Source organism: Aethalodelphis obliquidens, unplaced genomic scaffold (genome assembly GCF_003676395.1).
Source record: "Aethalodelphis obliquidens isolate GAN/ISIS:26980383/991018 unplaced genomic scaffold, ASM367639v1 scaffold12, whole genome shotgun sequence".
Lineage (NCBI taxonomy): Eukaryota > Metazoa > Chordata > Mammalia > Artiodactyla > Delphinidae > Aethalodelphis > Aethalodelphis obliquidens.
This window is the reverse complement of record NW_020837956.1, coordinates 21,277,785-21,302,160: the sequence shown is the minus strand read 5'-3', so window position 1 is coordinate 21,302,160 and position 24,376 is coordinate 21,277,785. Positions and strand designations below refer to the sequence as shown.

Here is a 24,376-nt window from a genome sequence, read left to right as displayed (position 1 = left end):
ATTTTTAAAAATTTCATACCAAGATTAAGAATTGTTCCTATTGCAGAGCATTGAATCTAAGCTAGTATTCTAGATACTTAGTGGAAGATACAAAGTTAGATGTGTTTTTTTCATCTTAAAAAAATTCAGATGTTTATGGGAAGTAGGTAATTGATGTTTGAGAACTAGTACTAATGTAGAAGTTATGCTAAGTTCTTTTAATAAAGGCAGTTCTGCTGATAATTGTTTTGAATTTCAGAGATGATCTTATTAACTGTCATATTTGCTTAAAACACATTTCAACATTGGCTCTGTTTCCTCCTTGTTACTTATATATTACTATACTTATGGAATATATACACGAATAGGCTTTGACGGGGGGGACGACTTTTTTTTTTAAGCCTCTCTCAGCCTGACAAAGGAATCAGCAATTTTTAGCAAGAAATTCATGGACTTAATTGTAAATGGGAAATGATAGGAGTATATAGAAGTATAGTCTCTGTTTCCTTTTTAAAATGAGATAGAATGGGAGCTAGCAGTGTATCTAAAGAGAAAGAGCCAGTGGAGAAGGTAATGATGAGAGGAAATGATTGTTGAGTTCAGTAGGGCAAATAAGGAACTACCCATGGACCATTCCTCCCCACTCCATCCCAGAAGTTACTGAGAACCATATTAATTAATGAGTCTTAGTCACTTGGGCTGTGAGGCTTTAAGTTGGCCACTGGAGAACAAAGAAGACCGCATTTCCATGGCAGCAGCTTTGAGGAGCCTCAGAAACCACAACAGTGGAGATAGAGAAGAGCCAGAGGTCATGGAATAACCTTACTGTCAGCCTTACTGTCAGCCATAGGACACAACAGGATATCTGGTAGTTTGCTGCCTACGTGACTCTTCTGATCTTCAAAATATGGGCATGACTCCTTTTTAAGAATTATTATTTTATGGATAAATTTTAGAAAACTGACCATTTTGTTTATTGTTTACCAGTACGAGGATGTCGTCCAGGAAAGATTGTGCAGATGACTGAAGCAGAAGTTCGGGGCTTATGTATCAAGTCTCGGGAGATCTTTCTCAGCCAGCCTATTCTTTTGGAATTGGAAGCGCCACTGAAAATTTGTGGTATGTAAATGGGTAAAGTAGGAAACAGTCTCTTGAATCCTATATTTACATTGAAGATGATTGAGGAAACACCTAAAAATTTTTGTTAAAAAAAGGATTGCTAGGTTTTATTACATTAAATTATAGAAATTGAGACTTTTATAAAATGACAAGTTAGAGACAAGAAGAACATGTTTGCTGTATATACAACAGATTAAGAGATTGCTGTTCACACTATATAAAGCGTTCTTAGAAACAAGAAAAAGGTAATACGATAAAATTTAAGGGGTGGAGGCAGATTGTAGAAGAAATTCAAGTGGCCAGTAAACATAAGATCCTCAGCCTCACCAGTAATCAGTGAAATGCAATTTAAAAATAAATCTGGAACTCTGATCAGATTGAAAAAAAAATGTCAAAAATTGATATCCATTGTTGTCTAGGATCTGGAGAAAGGGCATGCCAGTACACTGGTTAGAAAAAACAGGTATAGAATTTCGGAGGTCAGTATGGCACTATCCATGGTTTTCTAACTTAGATGTGATCATTTTAATTTATTTTGAAGATTATATAACTTTATACAATTTGTATTTGATCTTTCAAATCTTACAGTGGCTTTTGGCCAAAAACTAAAACTTTAACCTTAGTTAAAGTTAACCTGGGGCTTCCCTGGTGGCGCAGTGGTTGAGCGTCCACCTGCCGATGCAGGGGACATGGGTTCGTGCCCCGGTCCGGGAGGATCCCACATGCCGCGGAGTTGCTGGGCCCGTGAGCCATGGCTGCTGAGCCTGTGCATCTGGAGCCTGTGCTCCGCAACGGGAGAGGCCACAGCAGTGAGAGACCCGTGTACTGCCAAAAAAAAAAAAAAAAAAATTAGTTGAGTGATTGCATTTTTTTTAAACATCTTTATTGGAGTATAATTGCTTTACAATGGTGTGTTAGTTTCTGCTTTATAACAAAGTGAATCAGTTATACATATATGTATATCCCCATATCTCCTCCCTCTTGCATCTGCCTCCCACCCTTCCTATCCCACCCCTGTAGCTGGTCACAAAGCACCGAGCTGATCTCTCTGTGCTGTGCGGCTGCTTCCCACTAGCTATCTGTTTTACATTTGGTAGTAGATATAAGTCCATGCCACTCTCTCACTTCGTCCCAGTTTGATTGCATTGTTAAAGCTAGAAAAACTGTTGGCACAGAAAGCATTTTTCTGTAGTTCACATAACGTGGGAAGTGGTATAAATGCTGTATTACACTGACTTTTGGTTTGATAGTGCAGTTTTTCTTCTAGTAACTGTTAGTATTTGTCACTTAGCTTTTATGAACTTAACCATCAGCTTTTGTTCAATCAAGGATTATTTGCTATATGCAGACCTTTTCATTCCCCTGCATGTTTTTTAGTGATCCACATTCACACCATGTAACCTGCAGATGCATAGTGTGCTCTTTAAATACTTTTTTCCTCTTATGTGGCTTATTAAGTCATGTACTTGGTGTTCCTTTATACAGTGCGTAGCAATTAAGAGATATTAACTAAGTAAATGTTGAATAAATTAATTAGCTTAGAGTATCACCTGTAAGTAAGAGGTGGTAGTTGAAATTTTGTGGAAATGAAGCAAATGATGTCATCTTAAAATTAAAGTGAGTCATATTCTCAACAAGATACTCAAATGCTTTAATACAGGAATAATTTGAAGGTAGTAGAAGTTATTTATACTAAATATTTCTAAGTTTTTGCTGTTTGCTCACTACTAGGTATAAAAAAGTGGACCTAAGTTAAACTACCAGATAGTGTAACTGTATTAGCATAACAAATTATCCCAAAACTTTGTGGCTTAACAACATTAATTTATCATCTCATAGTTTCTGTGGGTTAAGAATTCAGGCACAGCTTAGCTGGGTCCTTTGGGTCTGAGTCTCTCACAGCCTGTTAAGGTGTCATCTGTGCCTGCAGTCATCTCAGGGCTCAATTGTGAAAGGATTCAGTTCCTTATGGGCCAATGGACTGAGGACCTCAGTTCCTAATGAGTTGTTGACCAAAGGCCTCCTTTAGTTCTTTACCAGATGTGCTTCTCCATTAGGTGGCTTCATCATCCAGCATGAGAGAAGGCAAGAGAGAGTGCAAGCAAGATGGGAAGTTACAATTTTTTGTAACTTTATCTCAGAAGTGAAAGCCCATCTCACTTTTGCTGTATCCTCTTTGTTAGAAGTAAGTCACTAGCTACGGCCCACATTCAAGAGAAGAGGATTACATAAGGGTATAAACATTGAGAATCATTTCATAGAAGCTGTCTGTGTACCACAGTAACCATAAATTTTCTAAAACTGTTTTTTTCTATTTTTAGGAGATATTCATGGACAGTATACAGATTTACTGCGATTATTTGAATATGGAGGTTTCCCCCCAGAAGCCAACTATCTTTTCTTAGGAGATTATGTGGACAGAGGAAAGCAGTCTTTGGAAACCATTTGTTTGCTGTTGGCCTATAAAATCAAATATCCCGAGAACTTCTTTCTCTTAAGAGGAAACCATGAGTGTGCTAGCATCAATCGCATTTATGGATTCTATGATGAATGTAAGTAAAAATAAAAGCTTATTTCTTATTAAAGGAAAAATTCCTTAATAGTTTTCCATTTCAAAAGAGTTCCTTCAATTCAGAGTTTTTAAAAATGTGGTCTATCAAACAGAAGCCCAAGAAGAGAGCCTTACATAAAAGAGGAACCTAAAACTGGGAAACATGTTATTAATTAAATTGGTTCCTGGGGATCTCCTTGGTCATGTTGTTTCAGGTTAATTGCAGCTTACTCAGCTGAAAGGCCCTCTTATAATTAGTTTGTATAGTAAAAATATCCAAGTGGAACAGAGGTCACTATAGACAGTAGCCTGTGGTTTTCTAGTCTCCATTAAGGTTTTAACTCTCAACTTTCTTGTGATATGACAGAAACTCTTATTGACCCTGTGTCACAAAGAATATTGAGAAGTTCTATAAAATTATTTAAAAGTTGAAGTTTATTAGAATTTTAATCTGTGCCTGTAAAACTAGAGAGATAAGGATATTGAATACTCTGGATGTCCTTATTTTGTACTCTTTTTCATCAGTAAGAAATCACTGATTCGCTGTTGTGTGGTAGTGTTTCCAAGTGTTAATTACTGAATTACCCTACTACATTTGACTTTGGTGTTTTGCTTTTGTTAGAGTATGGGAGTGAATGAACATGTTTGGTTAATTAAATTTGGAACCAATTAACAATGATTTTCAAATTGAATTTTGTTTTTTTGCTTTTTTCCATCCTTAATTATGGTAGAGTTCTTTTAGAACCCCTATCTTCTTGATTCATGTAATCGTTTATTTGACAAATGTTTGAGGATGTATTATATGCCAGGTACTATTCTAAATACTGGGAATGCAGCAGTGCTCAAGAGAGATGATCTCTATTCTTATGGAGTTTACATTCTAGTGGGAGTGATTTTGTATTTGATTTTACATATTGCATTTTTATTTCTAACGTGTACTGTTAACGGTTTCAGTTGTTTAAATCAGACCAGTAGACAGGAAGTGGATTGTAGTACATCAAGCTGCAACCACTTTTCTAAAGCTACATTAGAAATAGAGGTATATTATTAAAGGATAAAATATGGACTTCAATATCCTCAAGGATAGAAGTGACATCAAATGAAATTATGTTGAGAGCAGCTTGTAAACACTTTGAGTTATACTTGTTCATTGAGGGGCAGGTTATGGCATAAAAGCATAGGAAATTAGTGCTTTGTGTCTTTTTATCCCTCCGTTGGGTTAGTTGTTGCAACTTACTGCCAAATTCAGAAAAATCAGGTAACTCCAAAAAGGTGAACGTGCACTTGAGATTGTGCTTGTTGTAGCTCTTTATGCTAGACTCCAGGAAAATTATAGCCTTTGTGTCTCTACTTATACTTACTATGGTGCCAAGTAAAAATTTACTCAGAAGTGAATGCCAGTTAAGCACCTGGAAATTCTCCTTTCTTGGCAGTAAGTTTATGCCGTGTTACCAGTGCACTAGAGTTAAAGCGGACAGTCTCCAGAGGCACCCTTTTCATTTCTGCTTACTTACTTGGCTAGGTATTTAACATTTTGAACGGAAAATTAAACTAATAGTCTATTAGATTGTTTCAAAGTTGCTATATTATAGTGACCTTAAAAGGCAAAAGTGTTTCATAAAACACCTGGCACTATATTTGTAGTCTTTGTAATTTTACTGAAGGTGCTGAATGTTTATTATACTTATTACCTTTTTAAAAGTATACAAGTCACACTCATTATAGAAAAAACAAGTGCTAAATAAACATAAAATTGGAATCATTCATAAGTCTGTTGCTGTTAGATAACTAATGAGAACAGTTTTAGATTTATTCTATTCCTTGTCCTTTTTATAGGCAAACGAAGGTTTAATATTAAATTGTGGAAGACCTTCACTGATTGTTTCAACTGTCTGCCTATAGCTGCCATTGTGGATGAGAAGATCTTCTGTTGTCATGGAGGTAGACTAATAAATTCACCTTATGGGTTTTTCTTCTTTTTCTTCCATTATTTAGAAAAGGCCTATAATAATTGAGATGCCGTGGAAAAACAAAGCAGTGCTTATTTGAAAACTCAAGTGATTAAAACTGTTTGAAACATGGCTAAAATGTCTTTTAATAACTAGAAATTTGTGGTTATTTACATAATGAAAATGCAAATTTAGTACTTGTCTTTAAAGAATTTCACATATGAGGATAAACCAGAGTTTTGCTTGAAAAAATGTCTTTCCTTTGCCTCAGTTTTGACAGAAGGATACCTCTACTATCAGTAAAAATGAGAGGATCATGACCATTTTCCCATCTTTATTAAATACTTTTCATCAGAATCCAAATACAATACTAAATATATTTATGTTATATAAATAAATATATAAATATAACATATATATAATATTAAACTCAATGTTTAATGTTCTCACATGCCAAGAGTTCTAGGTTTTATGTAATATGTCTGCTTTAGTCCTAAAAATAATTTTTTAGTACTATGATAAATTATTCTGTATGACGTGTTAAATAACCTTGAATATATGAAAGTTCATTTGAAAAACTAACATGTGTCTAGCACTTGGCTAGATGCCGTGCAAATATATAGATAGTGTATGATCTGGCTATCTTGAGGCATTTAAAACCTATTGATAAAACATTTTCAAAACAGATAATTGAGTAATGAAAGGAATTTAATTATGTGTATTTGTTGAGACAGTAATTATAGTGAAAAGTCAGGAAAGGTAGAGAATTGTTGGGCAAACATTTACAGAGGCATGGGTTTTGGAGGTGAAAAGGACTTGAGACAGTCTTTCTAGTTGAAGGAATGTGTGAGGACTGGCCTAACTAGAATGTCAAATATATATGGGGAATGATGGGATCAGATTATGGAGGTTTGAACACTGAGCAAAGGAGTTTTTTGAATGGTTTAATAGCCATATTGGGTTTTTGTACAGGGAGATAGTTTAATGAAAATACTATAAGAAAATTAGTTTTTCATCTGTGTGCAGGAAGAATTAAGGTAGAAAAATGCTAAAAGACAGATTGATGCACTTATCTACGCTTGAGGTAATACTTGTTTATTCTCTGATAGGACATAATTTACTATGTTAATTGAAACATTTTACAGTAGATACTAAACATGGAAGAAATTGTAGCTCTTGCACATTAGTATAGTTAAGAATAGAAATGTAGTTGGGGCTTCCCTGGTGGCACGGTGGTTGAGAGTCAGCCTGCCAATGCAGGGGACATGGGTTCGTGCCCCGGTCCGGGAAGATCCCACATGCCGTGGAGCGGTTAGGCCCGTGAGCCATGGCCGCTGAGCCTGCGCGTCCGGAGCCTGTGCTCCGCAACGGGAGAGGCCACAACAGTGAGAGGCCCGCGTACCAAAAAAAAAAAAAAGAGAGAGATATATGTATAACAGATTCACTTTGCTCTACACCTGAAACTAACACAACATCGTAAATCAAGTATACTCCAATAAAAATTTTTTTTAAAAAAAGAATAGAAATGTAGCAATATGAATATTGAATATGGAATGTGAGACTTGAATTGTCTACCAAAGAGAAATACTAGGTTACTTAAAAGATTTCTAAGTATTTTCATGTGCTTTTTGTTTATCTTTCTGATCAACAGTTATGCTTTTATGTAAGAAATTGAGCATGTTGGAGTGGGATGTAGGAAGGTCTTAATGGGACATGGTGAGCACTTTAAGTAAACATGTTTAAGTGGTAAGAAGTGGCAAAACTTCTTAGTAGGAAGGATTGGAATTGAGTGCGTACCTATGAAGAGCAGGGAATGATTGGAAAGAAAGAAGAGTGGTAGGATTTTTTTTTCCTTGAAAAATCTTTTGAAATGAAAAGTTTTATTCCCCTGGTAGGGAAAAATGGAGAAGACCTAATGGTAATGTTCTGTTGTATCAAAGTGGGATTCTATTTAATAACCCAATATATTAAAGATAACATTGAAAGGAACACTTGAAGTATCTTTAATTTCACATAGTAAATCTACTTTGATTAAATGCTTTTTATTTGAGTGAAAATTTTTCCGATGTCAGTACTATGAGTCATCTTTTCATTTATAGGACTGTCACCAGACTTGCAATCCATGGAGCAGATTCGGAGAATTATGAGACCCACTGATGTCCCTGATACAGGTTAAGTATATAGAGAAGTTTAATCAATATTTAATGTAAAATGTTGGCATATTTGAACTTAATTATATTTAATGGAAGTAGGATTGTATTGTGTAATAAATAATAGAGCTTTTTTTATAGTCAATAAACTAACTACAGATTACTTGGAATAATACAAAATATTTCACTTTCCACTAATACTCCAAAGTACAGAAGTTTTAAATTTTATATATAACCATAATATGGTTCTGTCAAACTTACTTTTCACAAAAGTTCTGCTATTGAGTCCCCTTACCTTCCAGTCTTTCTAAATTCCTTTATTCATATCAACATTGGTTATGTTCTTCAAACAGTTGTTAAAAATTAGTCGAAAGTTTTTAAATTAAAATAGTCTTTCTTAACCAAGGTTACAATTACCTTCTTTTACTTTATCTAGTAGTTTTCTGTTATTTTCTGTATCATCCATATTTCAAAGTTTTAGAGCTCTTAAGGCTCGTGAGACAGAAGGCTCTAGAGATGTGTGGTTAATGTTATGAAAATTGTGAACATTTATGTGAAAAAAATATGAAAATTGACTATGCAGATATTGAGAATAACTTTCAGATTTTCAGTAAAGCAAATAAAACAGAAGCAAATAAGTTCCAACTGAGGATAAATTGCTGTGTTGATTAACAAATAAGCCTAATGTAATTTTATAAATAAATGTTAGGTACAGTTGCCACTTACCCTGACTTTTCTGTTGGCTTTTAAAGGATAATTATTCATATTTGAGTACTGGTATATGTACTAATTACGGTGTTCATATCATAAAATACCATGAAGACCTGTGAATTGAATGCAGTTAGTGTGTTGTTTCCTCAGTTCAACTTTTGCTTAAAACATCAGTACCTTTCTGTGTGACATTTTCTGACAACCAGTGTGTGCAGTTTTTCCATACCACAGCCTATTCTCCAAAACCATGTGGGTATCTGGCAGTTCATTTCAATTCTGACACTAACCCCTGAAGTTAGCCCAGACCCCACAGGTTAAGGGCTCCATTCCACAATTCTGCTCCCACTTCAGATGCCAGCCTCAAGTGGGGTCTCCAGGAGAACCACACTTCTGCCTGGCAGACTACAAATTCAGAGGTTCCCACAACCACTTCCTCAGATGCTTTACTTAGACATGTACCAGTTTATTATAAAGGATACAAATTCAGGAACAGCCACATGGAAGAGATACACAGGGCAAAGGTATGGGGAGAGCCCCGTGTTGGTAGGTGAACAGCTTCCACACCCTTTGGCATCAGCGTGTTCACCAACCTGGAAGCTACCCAAATCTAGTTGTTCAAGGGTTTTTATAGAACTTCGTTTCTAGCCCTCCACTCTCACCCCTCCCCAGAGGTGGCGGGTACGGAGTGGGAGGGCTGAAAGTTCTAACTCTCTAACCATGTGTTCGGTCTTTGTGCTGACTGGGTCCCATGGTGAAGTTTCTGGGTCCCTCCCAATCCACCTAGGTCCCCTCATTAGCCTAAACTCAGGTGTGATGGAAAGGAGGCTCCTTATGAACAACAAGACACTTCTATCAGGAAATTCCAAGGGTTTTAGCTTTGTGTCAGGAATGGGAACAAAGACCAAAAGTATTTTTATTATGTCACACTGTCATACTATTAAAAGCATTAACAAAAGCAAAATTGCCCTTTCGCTCAGTTTCTACCAGGCTTTAAAAAAAAACTTACATTATTGAATTAATTGTCCCGTTATCTGTGTAGTCAGACCCACCGTATACCTATTGTATTCATCAGTTCTCAACAAACTAATATCTAAAATGAGGATCGCCTAGAGCGCCATAGGGTCTAGAAATCCTATTATACATTAGGAACATTATATATATATATGGAGGGGAAAGGTCTTTTAGCTTACTGATAAGAGAATTATTTATTGGTAATTTTGTAAAGGAGAATTGATTATTCATCAAATAGGGTTGGGCTAGATGGTACTAACTTCATTTCCCACTCTTAAGATCCAAAGACTATAGAAAAGTAAGCATTAAAAAATATTTGTGAACCAGTGCCTGAGTAAATCATGGCTAAACCTCTAAATTGAATTGTTAATAACATGCATCTGGTTGCTTGTTTTCAAGTGTGATTGTACTGTTTTACTCAGTGTACTAAAGTATACTGAAAGTGTAATGATACCACTCAGAATGCTACTCATGACTATAAAGCAACCGTTATAAACAGTTGTATAGATCCTCTATTATCAGTAAGCCACCAACATACTGCATATTGCAGTAAGTTGTCTCATAACTTACTTGAGTGACACGATGTTTTTGTATTGATTATAAAAAGAAAACATGCATTTTTCCAGATTTTGATTATAATTATAGAATATATTTGACCAAACCTAATAGAAACTAGTATTTAAATAATAGGGTATTTATTTAAAATAAGATACAATATAAATATCAAGTGATACCATCTTCAGAGTTTCTGTTGTTGGTATAGTTCAGACATAAATCAGTTTCAAGGATGGCACGTTAGGTTTCTCTTTTTATCATATTTTAATGGGAAGTTTCCGAGATGCTAAAAACAGTCATTTTGAGCTTTCATATTCTCTGTAATCTTTAGAAATTTAATTTATAAATTATGTTTTTTGAGACAATAGCCTAATGATTATATTGCTTATTCATTAGGGATTGGATTATAAACATTGAACCTTGACTCTGAGATTCTTGTCTCAATCCATTAAGATTAAGGAACGCCACATTGTTACTGCTACAGTTATTTGATTTTGTACGCATCTAGGCTGTTGCATTTTCCAGATAATTCCAAAAGCAACTACATTCTAGTTTTATTGTCACATTAAAATTATAGAATAATATTTTGACCTCACTGCTTCTTCTGTGGAAACAGACTGGAAAGTATGAGCATTATAGAGCAGTGTGTGTGTGTATTTAAAGAATCAGCTTCTGATTCTTTAGAGACCAGAAAGAGCTTTTAAACTGAGACCATCCCAGTGGATTTTGTATGCTGGTGGATTTCTTAAAACATCATGACAGGAGTTTAGGAAATAATGATAGAAATTAAGCGTGCATTGCCACGATTTCTACAGGGTGTTTTAGATACTTCCCCTATCAAGATAAGCTGTACTGTTACTCAAAATGAAGATCTCCTTTCGTGATAAGCTATATTATGAGGTATATGGATTATCAAAAAAAAACTTTAAAGCTGACTCATTCTAAAACAGTCTTCCCTTAGTACCATAGTTCTTAGAAAACTAAATATCACCATCTCAACATCCACCCTTTCTTAATCTCACTACAACTTGACTTTACCCTCTCTCTTCCCCTCAACCATCAAGATATTGCTTTCATTATGGTCTAGTAATCTAATTGTAAATAGCATAGGTTTTTGTCCTAATCCACTTGTTCATTGTACTTGAAACTTAACCATTTCCTACTTCTAGATAATTCTTACCCTTTCAGGAGATCCTACTATTCTAATCTCTTCCTTTTGTTTTGACTATTCCTTCCCAATACTTTTTGCTCATTCCTTCTCTGCCTGCTTATTAAGTGTCAGATTCCTGTTCATTTACTGGTCTTCTTACTTTACATTCCCAAGATGGTCTCAGTCCCTTCTAAGATTTACACTACTATTAGTAAGATGAAGATACTTAGATAAATATTTTTAGCTCTGACCTCTTTTTTTTAAGCCCAAAACATTCTAAAGTCAAGGATCTGATCTGATTTTGTTCCTCCATATACTTTATTTAAATCCTCCAGGCTTTTGTAGAAAATGTTTTCTTCCATCAAATTGATCTATAGATCAAATTAGTTCCAATGAAATCTCGATTAGGTCTACAGAATTTGACAGACTGATTCAGAGGTTTATATGTGGAAGAACAAAGGATTAAAAGTAACCAAGACAATCCTGAAGAAAAATATTAAGCAGGGGGTAGGCCTACCAAATAGGAAGATTTATTTAAAAGCTCTAGTGTGTTATTGGCTCAGTGTTAAATAAAGTAGATTAATGGAATAGGCTACAGCACCAGAAACAGGATAGCTAGCTCTGTAAGGAAAGGATGAACTGTTCAGGAAATGCTACTGGGTCAATTGGTTATCCATACAGAGAAACTATAGACAAAAGATGAACAGCCTTTTCCAATATATGCTTTAGAGTGAGCCATGCACACATGTCTTATCTGTGGAAAGGGTTGGCGAGTACTGCTTTAAGTCGGGCACAGTTGTATTTGCATGGTTACTTTAACAAAAAATGGCTAAGTTTGATGGGCTGGGATACTAGGGGGCAAGTGATTATTACTATTATTAAAGGGTAAGAGGACAGGAGAACAAATGTGATGTAGATATACTTTATTTTATAAATTTTGTTTTGTTTTTTCATTGCTGTGTTTTTATTCTTTAAAGGGTTGCTCTGTGATTTGCTGTGGTCTGACCCAGATAAGGATGTGCAAGGTTGGGGAGAAAATGATCGTGGTGTTTCCTTCACTTTTGGAGCTGACGTAGTCAGTAAATTTCTGAATCGTCATGATTTAGACTTGATTTGTCGAGCTCATCAGGTATGAAATAACAAAACTTGGATGTTTTGATGTTTATTAACTTCACCCAGGTGTACTCCTTTTATTTTTGAGGAAATTGAGATCCAAGAAAGCTAATTACACAAGGAAAGCAGTAGAAGAGGTAAAGCCTATACCTTGATCTCACAATTAACAATCTAATGATTAGTTAACCCTTTCTCACCCTCTAAGGGGAAAGGTTTCAAAGGAATATATTTTTGTAGTGTACTGCAATACTAACAAATTTTTCAGTTCTTGTCTGAAGCTTTCTAGAAATATTTGACCCCATTTTAATATGATAGTTACATATTATAGATAAAAATCAAATGAACTGTGTGGATTTTGATAAGAACAAACCACACTGTAAAGAGACAATTGGGGAAATTCGATTATAGGCTAGGTATTAGATATCAAGGAGTTGTTGTTAATTGTTTTAGCTCTGTGATGATACATATTGCTATGTAAGAAGGATGTCCATATTTTTCAAAATGCCTCCTCAAGTATATAGGGTAAGATGATGTATCTAGGGTTTGTTTTAAAATAACAAAAGTAAGATGCAGACATAGAGAATGGACTTGAGGACACGGGGAGAGGGAAGGGTAAGCTGGGAAGCAGTGAGAGAGTGGCATGGACATATATACACTACCAAATGTAAAATAGATACCTAGTGGGAAGCAGCCACATAGCACAGGGAGATCAGCTCAGTTCTTTGTGTCCACGTAGAGGGGTGGGATAAGGAGTGTGGGAGGAGATATGGGGATATATGTATATGTGTAGCTGATTCACTTTGTTTTAAAGCAGAAGTTAACACACCATTGTGAAGCAGTTATACTCCAGTAAAGATGTTAAAAAAATAAAATACATCAGCAGAGAAAAGCGGGGGTGGGTAAATGAAATAAATGTAGCAAAGTCTTGGTAATTATTGAATCAGGTTGGTGAGTAAATGGGAGTTTATTGAACTCTCTCTAGTTTTGTGTGTATTTGAATTTTCATTGAAAAAAAATACATGTACAATTTAGGCGTATTTGGGGGTTTTTTGTCCTTCACCGACAGATTATATACTCCGCGGGCCTCTCACCGTTGTGGCCTCTCCCATTGCGGAGCACAGGCTCCGGACTCACAGGCTCAGCAACCATGGCTCACGGGCCCAGCCGCTCCGCGGCATGTGGGATCTTCCCAGACCAGGGCACGAACCCGTGTCCCCTGCATCGGCAGGTGGACTCTCAACCACTGCGCCACCAGGGAAGCCCAGATTATATACTCTTTAAGGAGAGAATTGTGACTTGTTGGCCTTTGAATATCCACTGCCTTGTGAATTTACTGACATATTGTAACATGTAGTTAGTGCTTGTTAACAAAAGCTTATTTTAACAATATATCAAGTCCTCATGTTCTCTAGAACATGCTCTCTAGAACATAACTAATTTAAAATACATTGAAAAGCATTTTTTAAAATCTTTTTTTGCTACTTTTTTAAGTATTTGAAATTTGTAAGTATAATACTTAAAGATTCCTTGTTATTTCTTCGTTAAGGCAAAATTTGTTAATTATATGCTATTCTACAGTACTCCCCTTTTTTCTGTGGTCTTGCTGCCCATAACCCTTGACTACTTCTACCTTCTTTATGTGATCCTGTGTGATAACAAAGATGACAGGCCTCTCATTTTCTGCACATGTTGTATATCAAATGCCTTTTTTTCTATTAAAATTTCCTAGTTCAATTAAGTGAAGTTATGTCCCCAAATCCTTTGCTTTTGGCATATTTTTTAATCAGTGAACATTGTATTTATAGTTTAGGTAAATTAAAATAAGTCTTCCACAAGATAACAGGGCAGAGTTGCTGAGTTTCCTAATAAAATATCCACTGATAATCAGTTTTTTCAGCTATAGGTCTCTATTCATTTGTCTTTTCAGAAATAGTGATGATTTTTAAAAGTCAGGTTACTGAACTACCTTAGTTTGCATGATCTTTTTCTAGACACCTCCAAAATCCTGTTCTGCTTATTTTCAAACTTACTGTCTCTAAAATTAAGAGATTTATGATGGGAAACAACACAAACTACAGATATTTCCTTTTTTTAAAACCCTGTTCTTTAGTAAATACGTGAATAAATAAGTGAACGAGCAAACTAAGAACTAAAAGGACATACTGAGTGCCAAGCAGTATGCTGAGCTGGAGTAGATAAGGTGGACAGAGTCTTAACAGAAAAGGTTAATATCTAAATTTTACCATGAGGTGATAACAACCGGCACATGTACCTGATACTAAAGTAGGAATTATATAAAAATGTAAATAATTGTGGAAGTGCTTTCTCCAAGTATTGTAGGATAATTTTGCTTAATCAGAATACCTAGAAGACTTTAGAAAGTATTCTTGCCTACTAAAAATAAATAGAAAATATTTACATGTCATTGCATACCTCTCAAATCTGTAGACTGGGAAACACAAATTGTTTAGTTCACTCAGGAATTGACAACAGATTCTAGAAGTCATGTTAAATCATTAAGGAAAAGAGTTACACACAAAGAAGTGTAATCTATAGGCAGCTAATTTTTTGTAGTGTGATCTGTGTACAGTAAGCTCAACTTAGTAAAAGTTTTCAGTGTGTGGCTATGTAATACTAATAGGAAATTAGAAAGTGGAACAAAAATCAAGCTTCCAAAACAAAACAGGGTTTTCTTTTTTTTTCAGGTATTTGTCACATTAATCTTAATTAGTATTAATGGTTGAGAATTTCAAAGAACACATAAATAAGTGTGTTTTTTCTTTTGACTTTTCCTTTGCCAGGTGGTGGAAGATGGATATGAATTCTTTGCTAAGCGACAATTGGTAACCCTATTTTCAGCCCCAAATTACTGTGGCGAGTTTGATAATGCTGGTGGAATGATGAGTGTGGATGAAACTTTGATGTGTTCATTTCAGGTATGATATAATATATAAACTTTGAACAACTAGAAATCTCTTTTTTTGTTTGTTTTTTTGTTTGTTTTTTGCGGTACACGGACCTCTCACTGTTGTGGCCTCTCCTGTTGCGGAGCACAGGCTCCGGACGCACAGGCTCAGCGGCCATGGCTCATGGGCCCAGCTGCTCCGCGGCATGTGGGACCTTCTCGGACCGGGGCACGAACCCGTGTCCCCTGCATTGGCAGGCGGACTCTCAACCACTGCGCCACCAGGGAAGCCCCTCTTTTGTTTTTAATTGAAGTATAGTTGATTTACAATGTTGTGTTAGTTTCTGGTGTAAAGCAGTGATTAAGTTATACATATATATGTATTCTTTTTCATATTCTTTTCCATTGTGATTTATTACAGGATATTGAATATAGTTCCCTGTGTTATACAGTAGAACCTTGTTGTTTATCTAATTTATATATAGTAGTTTGAATCTGCTAATGCCAAACTCCTAATTTATCCCTCCGCCACCCCTTTTCCCCTTTGGTAACCAAAAGGTTTTAACAACTAGAAATCTAATTTAAACTATTGTCAGAAGAATTTTCTTTCAGATTGTGTTCTTCCCTTCAGTTAGTATAGAAAATCAGTTTTGTTCAGAAGTAAAATCACTCATAGACTCCTTTAGAGATTTCTATTTTCATTCACAAACGCTCCAGTCTTTTTGGTATATAACCCATAATTAGAGTTTTAGGAAACCTGAGTCGTGTCAGTCATTCTTGATGCAGATGTTTAAATTGTTAAATTCCTGTATGAATCCTTAGATAGTGGCTTACCTACTAAAAGAATGTAAATTCAGTGAATAATTTAGATTTTGTTTTCTTCTGCAAGATGAATAGGTAGGACAGGCGTTGAGTGGAGAGAGTTATATTATGAACTTCGATTAAAATAATGTAGAATATTTACCTAAGAAAAATTTTCCAAATAATCTTAAAGTATCAATTTGTGAACATAGAGACATTTACATTTTAAAAAGAGACCAGGGCTACCCTGGTGGCGCAGTGGCTGAGAGTCCACCTGCCGATGCAGGGGACACGGGTTCGTGCCCCGGTCCGGGAAGATCCCACATGCCGTGGAGCGGCTGGGCCCGTGAGCCATGGCCGCTGAGCCTGCGCATTCGGAGCCTGTGCTCCGCAATGGGAGAGGCCACAACAGTGAGAGGCCCACGTACCGCAAAAAAAAGAGAGAGAGACCAGCTTTAACTTTAGTGTGCTCCTTAAAATCATTCTTGTTCATGGACTTAAGTCACTTTAATACTTAGCTTTTTGCAAAGGTTATTTTATGTCCTTAATATCACACACTGTATTTCTCTTTCTAAATGTAGAAGGGGTTTGTTTCTATCAGTTAGTAGACTTGAATGCTAAATGTTTGATTTCTCATTTTCAGTTTAAACATAGTAACCAGGCCTTATCCTTCAACAGTTGCCATAATGGAGTTGTATTAATATATCCCGCCCCCGCCCCACCGGAGCACTATGACACTGTGAATAAAAATGCTTATGAATCTTTTCTACACGTTTTTTATGTAAATACTGAAATTCTCTACCTGAAATGTAGATTAAAGCTGTGTTTACACCCAGAAGAATAAACGTAATTTTTAAATGTCAGAAAGTAACAAGTATTGGTGAGGATGTGGAGAAGTTGGAACCTTATGCATTGATAGTGGGAATGGAAAATGGTGTGGCTGCTTCGCAAAACAGTTAGGCAGTTCCTCAAAAAGTTAAACATAGAATTTCTATATGACCCAGCAATTCCACTCCTAGGTATATACCTGAAAGAATTGAAAACAGGTACTCAAATACATATATATGCATATTCATAGGAGCATTATTTATAACAGCCAAAGGTAGAAATAACCCAGATGGTCACTAGCTAAAGAGTGAATAAACAAAATGTGGAATATCCATAAAATGGCGTATTGTTTGGCAATTAAAAGTAGTGAAGTACTGGGAATTTCCTGGTGGGTCCAATGGTTAGGACTCTGCACTCTCACTGCCAAGGGCCTTGGTTTGATCCCTGGTTGGGGAACTAAAACCCATAAGCCGCATGGCATGGCCAAAAAAAAAAAAGTAATGAAGGACTAATATATGCTACAACGTCAAAATCATTATCTTAGTGAAAGAAGCCAGTCACAAAAGACCACGCATTGTGTGGTTTCATTTATTTAAAATAGCCAGAAAAGACAAATCAATAGAGAAGGTAAAGTAGTGATTGCTTGGAGTTGAAGGGAGTTTTAGGGGAGTGGAGAATGGAAATAGGGAGGGAGTGATTGCTTATGGGAACAAGGTTTCTTCCTGAGGTGACAAAAATGTTCTAATGTTAGATTATAGCAGTGGTTGTATAGCTGCAAGTATATAAAAAATTGTTGACCTGTTACATTTTAATGGGTGAACTTTATGGTATCTAATATAGCTTTTTTAAAAGATCTGTGTACACATAATAAATTAAGATCTGAAGAGTTTGTGACTAATTACCCTCTAAATAGTAGAAGAATTATGATGAGAACCTAGGTGTTTTGACTCTTAAACTAGTATTCTTTCTTCGTCATAGAGATACGCTAATTTGAAAATTTTTTTGATACTTAAGTCTAAGGATTGGGTAGTTGAAGGGATTTGTGTACTTGAGCTTTTGTACAGCAGAAAATAACACAACCTTGTAAAGCAACTATACGCCAATAAAAAATAAATAAAATTTTAAAATTATCAATGGAATGACCAGTAATAGCAATATTCAGACATTTACTGTACTCTTTAAATGTGAGAAATGTTTGTGGAACTTTGCTGTTTTCTTCTACAGTTTTATAATTGATGTCATTTATTGAAAGGCCCACTATTGTAACAGTAATTTCCTTAAACTTATTGTACTTGAAAAAATAACATTGTTACTAAATTATTTACTTTAAGATATTGAAACCATCTGAAAAGAAAGCTAAGTACCAATATGGTGGACTGAATTCAGGACGTCCCGTCACTCCACCTCGAACAGCTAATCCACCGAAGAAAAGGTGAAGAAAGGAACTCTGTAAAGAAACCATCAGATTTGTTAAGGACATACTTCATAATATATAAGTGTGCACTGTAAAACCATCCAGCCATTTGACACCCTTTATGATGTCACACCTTTAACTTAAGGAGACGGGTAAAGGATCTTAAATTTTTTTCTAATAGAAAGATGTGCTACACTGTATTGTAATAAGTATACTCTGTTATAATATTCAACAAAGTTAAATCCAAATTCAGAATTGCCCATTAAATTTACATCTTCACGTATCACAGTTTTTAAAGTTGAAAAGCATCCCAGTTAAACTAGATGTGATAGTTAAACCAGATGAAAGCATGATGATCCATCTGTGTAATGTGGTTTTAGTGTTGCTTGGTTGTTTAATTATTTGGGGCTTGTTTTTGTTTTGTTTTGTTTGTTTTTGCTAAAATAATGTAAATTCTTTAAATTTTTTCCCAGACATTTTAAAAAGTGAAATGTGGGAAGAGCTTTAAAGACATTCATCGACCTTAATTTTCCATTGCTTATTTACTTATGTACCTGTTTGATCTTACTAAGAAAACTTATGCCTCATTACAGTAAAAAGGAATTTTAGAGATATTTTTTAAAAATATGCAAACTGTCCAATCGAGTGATTTAATCAGTTTGGGCAAACATTACAGCTGATAGTGAATATTTTGCTTTATACAGAAATTGCCACTGATTTGGATTTGTGCACTCTAATTTTAACTTATTGATGCTCTATTGTGCAGTAGCATTTTCATTTAACTTTAAGATAAGGCTCATTTAGTATACCCAACTAGTTGGTAATGTGATTATGTGGTACCTTGGCTTTAGGTTTTAATTCGCACGAAACACCTTTTTGGCATGCTTAACTTTCTGGTAACACCCTCACCTGCATTGGTTTTGTTTTTTGGTTTTTGTTGTTGTTGTTGTTGTTTGTTTTTAGATCCACAGAACATGAGAATCCTTTTTTGACAAGCCTTGGAAAGCTGACATTATCTCTTTTTTCCTCCCTCTGTACGAAGGATGTATTTAAATGAATGCTGGTCAGTGGGACATTTGTCAACTATGGGTATTGGGTGCTTGACTGTCTAATATTGCCATGTGAATGTTGTATACGATTGTAAGGCTTATGTCACTAAAGATTTTTATTCTGATTTTTCATGATCAAAGTTCATATGATATTGTATAGACATGCTTTGTAGTGAACTATAGTAGCAATAATTTCTGTACATGATCAAGGGTTTATTGCAGCATTTCTTTTCCTGTTCTCTTTTTTTTTTTAAGGGTAGTATTAACAAATGACAGGAATAGAAAAGTCAACATAAAGATTTTAGAAGGAGAACTTACAGGACACAGATTTGTGATGCTTTGGATGCAACACTTTTGGATGTGATTCTCAAAGCTTTTATTGAGCGTTGTCAAATTTGTAAGCTTCATAGGGATGGACATCATATTTATAAATGCCCTTCTATAAGTGCTACCATAGATGTGAAATTCTTGACCTTAATATCGTCTTTGAAATTGTTAAATTGAGAATTCTGTTAATTTACGTTTTAAGAATTGGCGTATTGTATTACTGCAAGAGATTTGATTTTCAGCACAGTGCAACGTTCTTTCAAATGCATATGTCTTTTTTTCTAATTCCATTTTGTTTTAAAGCACATTTTAAATGTAGTTTTCTCATTTAGTAAAAGTTGTCTAATTGATATGAAGCCTGACTGGTTATTTTATTCCTTTTTTTTTTTTCCTTTACAATGAGACATTTAAACACATTTTATTCAAATAGATTTTAATGTTTTTAACGCATACTGAATTGGTTCTTTTTTAAAATTGTCCATGTACTGCATATGATGTATTAGGTTAGGTCACACAGGCTTTTTATCTAATGTGATTTAAATATCTTCCTAGCTGAAGAGTAAGTTGAGCAATTTTTAATAGAATTTTAGATGTATTCTTATCAGCGTAGTGTGAAGGGGGTCTAGAAAATAAACCTTTGGCAGGAGACAGGGCAGTCTTTTATTAATCTTAGTAATAGTCAAAACACATTAATTTGGATCCTACATACTGGGTTTTTGTAGTAATTTAGCCAGGTCAGTACTGAATATGAAAAAAATAGTCACTAATTAAGCAAATTAATATTGGTCGCTGAATTTGAAGAATAGGAATTTATCATGTTTTAAAATTATTCAAGCAGTCTTAAAATACTTTAACAGCTTCTATTCCTATAATGTGTTCATTACAAATATTATTTGCTTGGTAACTCTGCTACTTGAAATAAATAAAACTTTCTTAGCAGAAAAATATCCTATAATTCTAGTGTCACTAATTTGTTCTTCCCTGTTGCTAATTTATATCATTTTTCCTCTGATTTTTAATAATTTTCTATATTCAGATTTATTCTAAACGCCATGACATTCAGAGTCATTAAACACACTAGATAACTGTGATAATGTGATGATCACATGGATTATTATGGTCCATTTCTGTTCTTGAATGGAAAGAATCAACTACAAATTGCATTTGAAGCTTTACCATTCATTATTTTAATTTTGCCCAGGGACCAATTTTAATCATGATCAGCAGGACAGGTTTGTTCAAAATGTTGAGTCAAAATACCTGCAAGCAGAATTTTAAAGTTTAAAATGTGGCTGGTTGGAAGTGGAAGAGGTTATAATAGGCCTTAAAAAAAAAAAAATTTGTCTAAGGGAAAACCAGGAGCATCTTGAGATGTGTCCCTTAAGAGTATATAAAAGTGTGTTATATCGAGCCAAGGAACTTAAGTATATCTCCATATATAAGTTCACGTACATTCCTGTGTCTGCTTGGCAACTGTTAACTTCTGAACCAAAAGAACAAATTTTTTTCTTTCACATCTTTACATTAAAAATGTGTTTAGAGAAGGAAAATAGGCTTACTTTACTCTTGCTGCCCTGACTCAATCCACCTCTTCTCTTCCTTGTAAATCCATCCTTGAATAAAAGCTGTGCCTGAGAAAACACTTAATAGCCTGACTATACCAGTGCCCTCACGTAGAAATACTCTGTCCCTTTTTTGCTAGTAGATTTCAGTGTTTTATAATTTCCTTAAACAGCTAAAAAGTGGTTAAAGAGAGTTTAAAGTGACAGGGTACCTTGCAAAATCAACAGCAGTTCAATAAAACATAAATTGATTCCCTATAAGTATATGATGAAAGTTTTATTATCTTTATTCTCTTTATAATGTTTCAACAAAAGTGAAATTTAGATACAGTGTAGAAAGTTTGATCTCTTGTTCAGTTTTACCTGTACTTTTGAATGCCAGAATTTCTAAATAAATCCCCTGATTAGAAAAAAAATTTTTAATAAGAAAATTTCATTATTTTCCAATCTTAGTGTAATTTAACATCAAACTCCAGTTTACATGGACCTAATGCAATAATAGACTTTGTTGTGTCCACATTCCAAAACATGAAACATTTGCAAGACAAAAAAATCATTCTTTTTCCTTCTTCATCATTTCTATATACTTTGGGGGATTTTTTGTTTTTTAAAAAAAGATACAAACAATCATGAAGTTTACCTTTTTGGACTTAAGGCATAACATGAAATTGCACATTATTCTAAAGCTTAATTTTGAAATGAATTAGTTCTATCAAACCCTGTTTGCGTTTACATTATTTAAATTATATAGTATTTTATTTCTATTCTTGCTGTAAATTCTAATGCTGTTCATGGATTGTGCATTTCCTGTGCAGTCTTTGCCTGTTGACAGTTATTAACAGTGCAGTATAGAATCCAGATACTGAGCTTTCAGTTTCTTAGTTATCATTTCAGTTCAAAGTATGCTGCTTAATTGTGTGGAAGATCCAATCCATTTTTGTTGTCCAGCCACCATAGTGTGCATCATTGGTTTTATGAAATATTCCAAAGCCTCTTGCTCAGTTTTATCTAAAGCTAGGGTCTTTCGAATGTATGCAGTATCATGAAAAGATTGTAGTTCTGGCATTCCAGAGCCAAGCATCATTGAGAAAAGATTTATGAAGAGATTGACATGCTGCCGAATAGCTAGATAAGCCTTGTAACACATCTCCTGAAACCTCTCAGATTCTCTTATCTTTGTGCATTCTTGGGCTCCTTTACTAATCACTATTAAGAAATGCTGGGTCAAATCAAATGGTACACGCTCTCGTTTATAACCAAATTTTTTCTTCTTGTGATCCAAAAAGTGTCCAAAGTCTTTATGAAACAGTTGTTCATCATCTTTAACCATGATGTTACTATTGTGACCATCTCCAATTCCCAAAATGAAGATAGCAACACAATACCCAGCACATGAACATGTAAACAGATCGATGGCTGCATATTTCTCCCTTGTTCTTGTCTTTGAGCCACTGATGTAGTGTGTGGCTGTTGAACTGCAGGGCACCTTTCAGGCCTCCTTTAGACTGCATTTGCATAATAGTGTGAATTTCTCACCACCTCAGTAAGTCCCACACAGTCACCAATTGACAACCATAAGGTAACATTTGAAAATCAAAACCTTGATTTTGTCAGATATTTTCCATAATGCAAATAATTTGAAGTGTTAGCATATCTTGCCATAAATCATCACCATTTTAAAAAATCTCGTTCTGAAAGAGTAATTCTGATGTGATGTCTGGGTTCTCCCAATTCAACCACAGTGGCCTTTTTGCAGAGGACATAATTCGACACTCTTCAAGCCTGAGATTTCCCAGCTGATGAGCAGGGTTTAGAGGCAATAGAAAGCCCTGAAGAGCATCCGTGAAATCTGGTAGCAGCATTTGCTCAACTAAAAACTTCATCTGCACCTTCTGTGTTTCATCCTTCTTCTCTTGTTTGAGAATGTCAGTTAAGTTAATGAGCTCTTCCCATAGCGTCAACCTGCCTGTTCAGGTGTTTCAAATACACCCCACATGCACAGCAATAGGACTCCAAAAGCAGGCCAAACCTGTTTTATGGTGCATCCCAGATTTTAAATGCCAAGAGAAAAAGTGCCTAATCCTTTGATTAGTCAATGCTTTTTTGAGTAAAAATCTCACAAGTAGGTTATCCAAATACCGTTCATAGTTTAGGGCCTGTACTAGCGGAATTAGGTACTGAGAAAGTTTGTCATCTGTTAAATATTTTTCTAAGCATTGAACAGCAAAACCTTGAACCATGGGATCTGGGTAATTGCAGTCCAGAAGCTCCATAGCCTGTTGAGGTTGATTGGAGGCCAATCGTTTACCAAGCAGTACATCTGAGCTACTTCATCTCTAGAATTCCATTTAACAGACAGTTAATTTGGGTAGAATTTCAGGGATAGTTACACAAGTGTCTGTGGCTCCACAGAAAATCTCTTAGTGATTTCAGATAGAGGATCTCATGTACAAATTGCTTGCAGCTGTTAGCATTTTCTCAATTCATTGTCTCTAGCTAGTCTGTTACTCAGTCCTGCATGGGAATAACTAAATCCTGCTTCTCGGGATACAGACCAATTGGCATGCTCTTCAATCACTGACATATCTGGAAACTTCACCACACTGCCGAACCAGTCAAACTCCAACTCTAAACATGGAGTTTCTTTATTTGGATTTGATCCAGTAACACCAATAGAGTTCAGCAAATCTTCAAGTCCATGAGGTACTGGCGAAAGATTCAAAGCCATTTTTCCAGATACTAGAGTATCTGTGTAATCAAAGAAGTTTATATTTCCCCAGCCCAATGGACAGGGTTCCTCCTTAGCACCCTTTCGGCCTTTAACAGAACAAATGGAAAAGCAAAGTCGAGCAGCATGAGGAAGATCAGGAATGTATATATCTTAATTCAGCCATTCATTCCACCTGGGATTGGAACAAGGTACTCTTTGAGTGTTCACATTATCACATAACATAAGCGTTCTCCTCCATGGTAGATACCTGTTCTAACATAGATCTTGTCAGTGTCTCGAATATTTACATTCACATAGGTTGCACAAAGAATTTTTATTCTGAGTGCACTATTTATAACCCAAAGGGATTTTGTAGATGTTTCTCCATTCGTATATGGTGTAGCTGTGGAGATGCATCTGGAATAAGATGGCATTGTAAAAATCCATTGGCAGTTGAGAGTAGAGCCTTTCTTTAGCCATCAGCATCAAACT

The 24,376-nt window shown here is 35.3% G+C and overlaps 1 protein-coding gene and 1 pseudogene across 1 annotated transcript in view; one reads left to right on the top strand and one right to left on the bottom strand.

Moving 5' to 3' along the window:
- The window catches only part of PPP1CB (protein phosphatase 1 catalytic subunit beta), a 37,584-nt gene extending 17,616 nt beyond the window's left edge, over positions 1–19,968 (top strand). Inside the window, exons 3-9 of the mRNA XM_027113498.1 lie at positions 967–1,098; positions 3,420–3,650; positions 5,486–5,590; positions 7,698–7,769; positions 12,153–12,304; positions 15,090–15,224; positions 18,154–19,968. Of these exons, the coding sequence (XP_026969299.1) occupies positions 967–1,098; positions 3,420–3,650; positions 5,486–5,590; positions 7,698–7,769; positions 12,153–12,304; positions 15,090–15,224; positions 18,154–18,258 (932 nt within the window). The 3' untranslated portion in view covers positions 18,259–19,968. The remainder of the gene's footprint in view (positions 1–966; positions 1,099–3,419; positions 3,651–5,485; positions 5,591–7,697; positions 7,770–12,152; positions 12,305–15,089; positions 15,225–18,153) is intronic.
- A 1,953-nt stretch (positions 19,969–21,921) lies between these two features.
- Positions 21,922–24,376, bottom strand: part of LOC113623893 (phosphatidylinositol 4,5-bisphosphate 3-kinase catalytic subunit alpha isoform-like) — a 3,635-nt pseudogene continuing 1,180 nt past the window's right edge.